At 47.3% G+C, this 950-nt stretch overlaps 1 protein-coding gene across 1 annotated transcript in view; it reads right to left on the bottom strand.

Moving 5' to 3' along the window:
* Positions 1–273: 273 nt before the first annotated feature.
* PRDM14 (PR domain containing 14) overlaps positions 274–950 on the bottom strand; it is an 18,106-nt gene continuing 17,429 nt past the window's right edge. The window contains exon 7 of the mRNA XM_012663150.1: positions 274–501. Within this exon, the coding sequence (XP_012518604.1) occupies positions 274–501 (228 nt within the window). The remainder of the gene's footprint in view (positions 502–950) is intronic.

The raw sequence follows: 950 nt of genomic DNA, 5'->3' as shown, positions 1-950 counted from the left end.
CAGGTATCACGGCGCACACTGGTAGTCCCAGCTACTCAGGAGGCTGACACAGGAGGATCACCTGAGCCCATAAGTTTGAGGTTGCAGTGAGCTATGATGACACCACCGCATTCTAGCCCAGGTAACAGAGAGAGACTTTGTCTCAAAAACAAAAGAAAAAGAAATAACAGGTGATGGCCAGAAATAGTACAATTGGGGGCCCAAGGCAAATAGTAGAGAAACGAGAGAATTTGAGTCGTCCTTCGTTTCCACATTGTCCTCGCGATCTGAGGGCTAGCAGTCTCCATGAAGCTTCCTGTGGGAGTAGAGCGTTTCTTGATCCGGGAAGGTTTTCCCACAGATGCCACAAGAGCTGCCCTCGTCCTCCTTGTGGGAACGCCGGACATGGCTGTCGTGGGCAGCGTGGGAGGCAAAAGATTTCCCACAGTGCTTGCATTTGAAGGGCTTCTCCCCGGAGTGCTGCCTAATATGTGTGCGGAGTATGCTGGAGGCAGTAAATTTCTGCAAAGGACAGAAAGCACAAGAAAAAACAACTTCATGAACTGGACAATGAATTAAACAAAGGGGTCAATTTCATTGTTATTGATACTTATTGATGAACCTTGGATTTCAAGGCTATAGAGCATTCATGGTCGTCAGCAGTAGCCTTAACCAGAAAGGACTTGACCAACTTGCCCTTCTGGCTGGTTGTGAGTTGCACTGATACTGGAGCAGCGGTTCTTCAGTGATTAACATCACCTGGATGTCTAGTTAAAAATGCAGATCACCAGCCCTGCCCCAGAGAATGTGACCCAGTAAATCTGACGTTGAGACTCAGGAGACTGCATTTAAACAAGCAATTCTAATGCAGGTGGTCCGAGGACCACACTTTAAGATAGATCGCCTTAAAGAAGAAGCCAGTAGTGTCCAAGGTCTCTCTCTGCATAAGCCAATACCTTAATGGTTTTCTT

The sequence above is a fragment of the Propithecus coquereli genome, unplaced genomic scaffold (assembly GCF_000956105.1).
Source record: "Propithecus coquereli isolate 6110/MARCELLA unplaced genomic scaffold, Pcoq_1.0 Scaffold8, whole genome shotgun sequence".
Lineage (NCBI taxonomy): Eukaryota > Metazoa > Chordata > Mammalia > Primates > Indriidae > Propithecus > Propithecus coquereli.
This window is presented reverse-complemented; position numbering and strand designations above follow the sequence as displayed.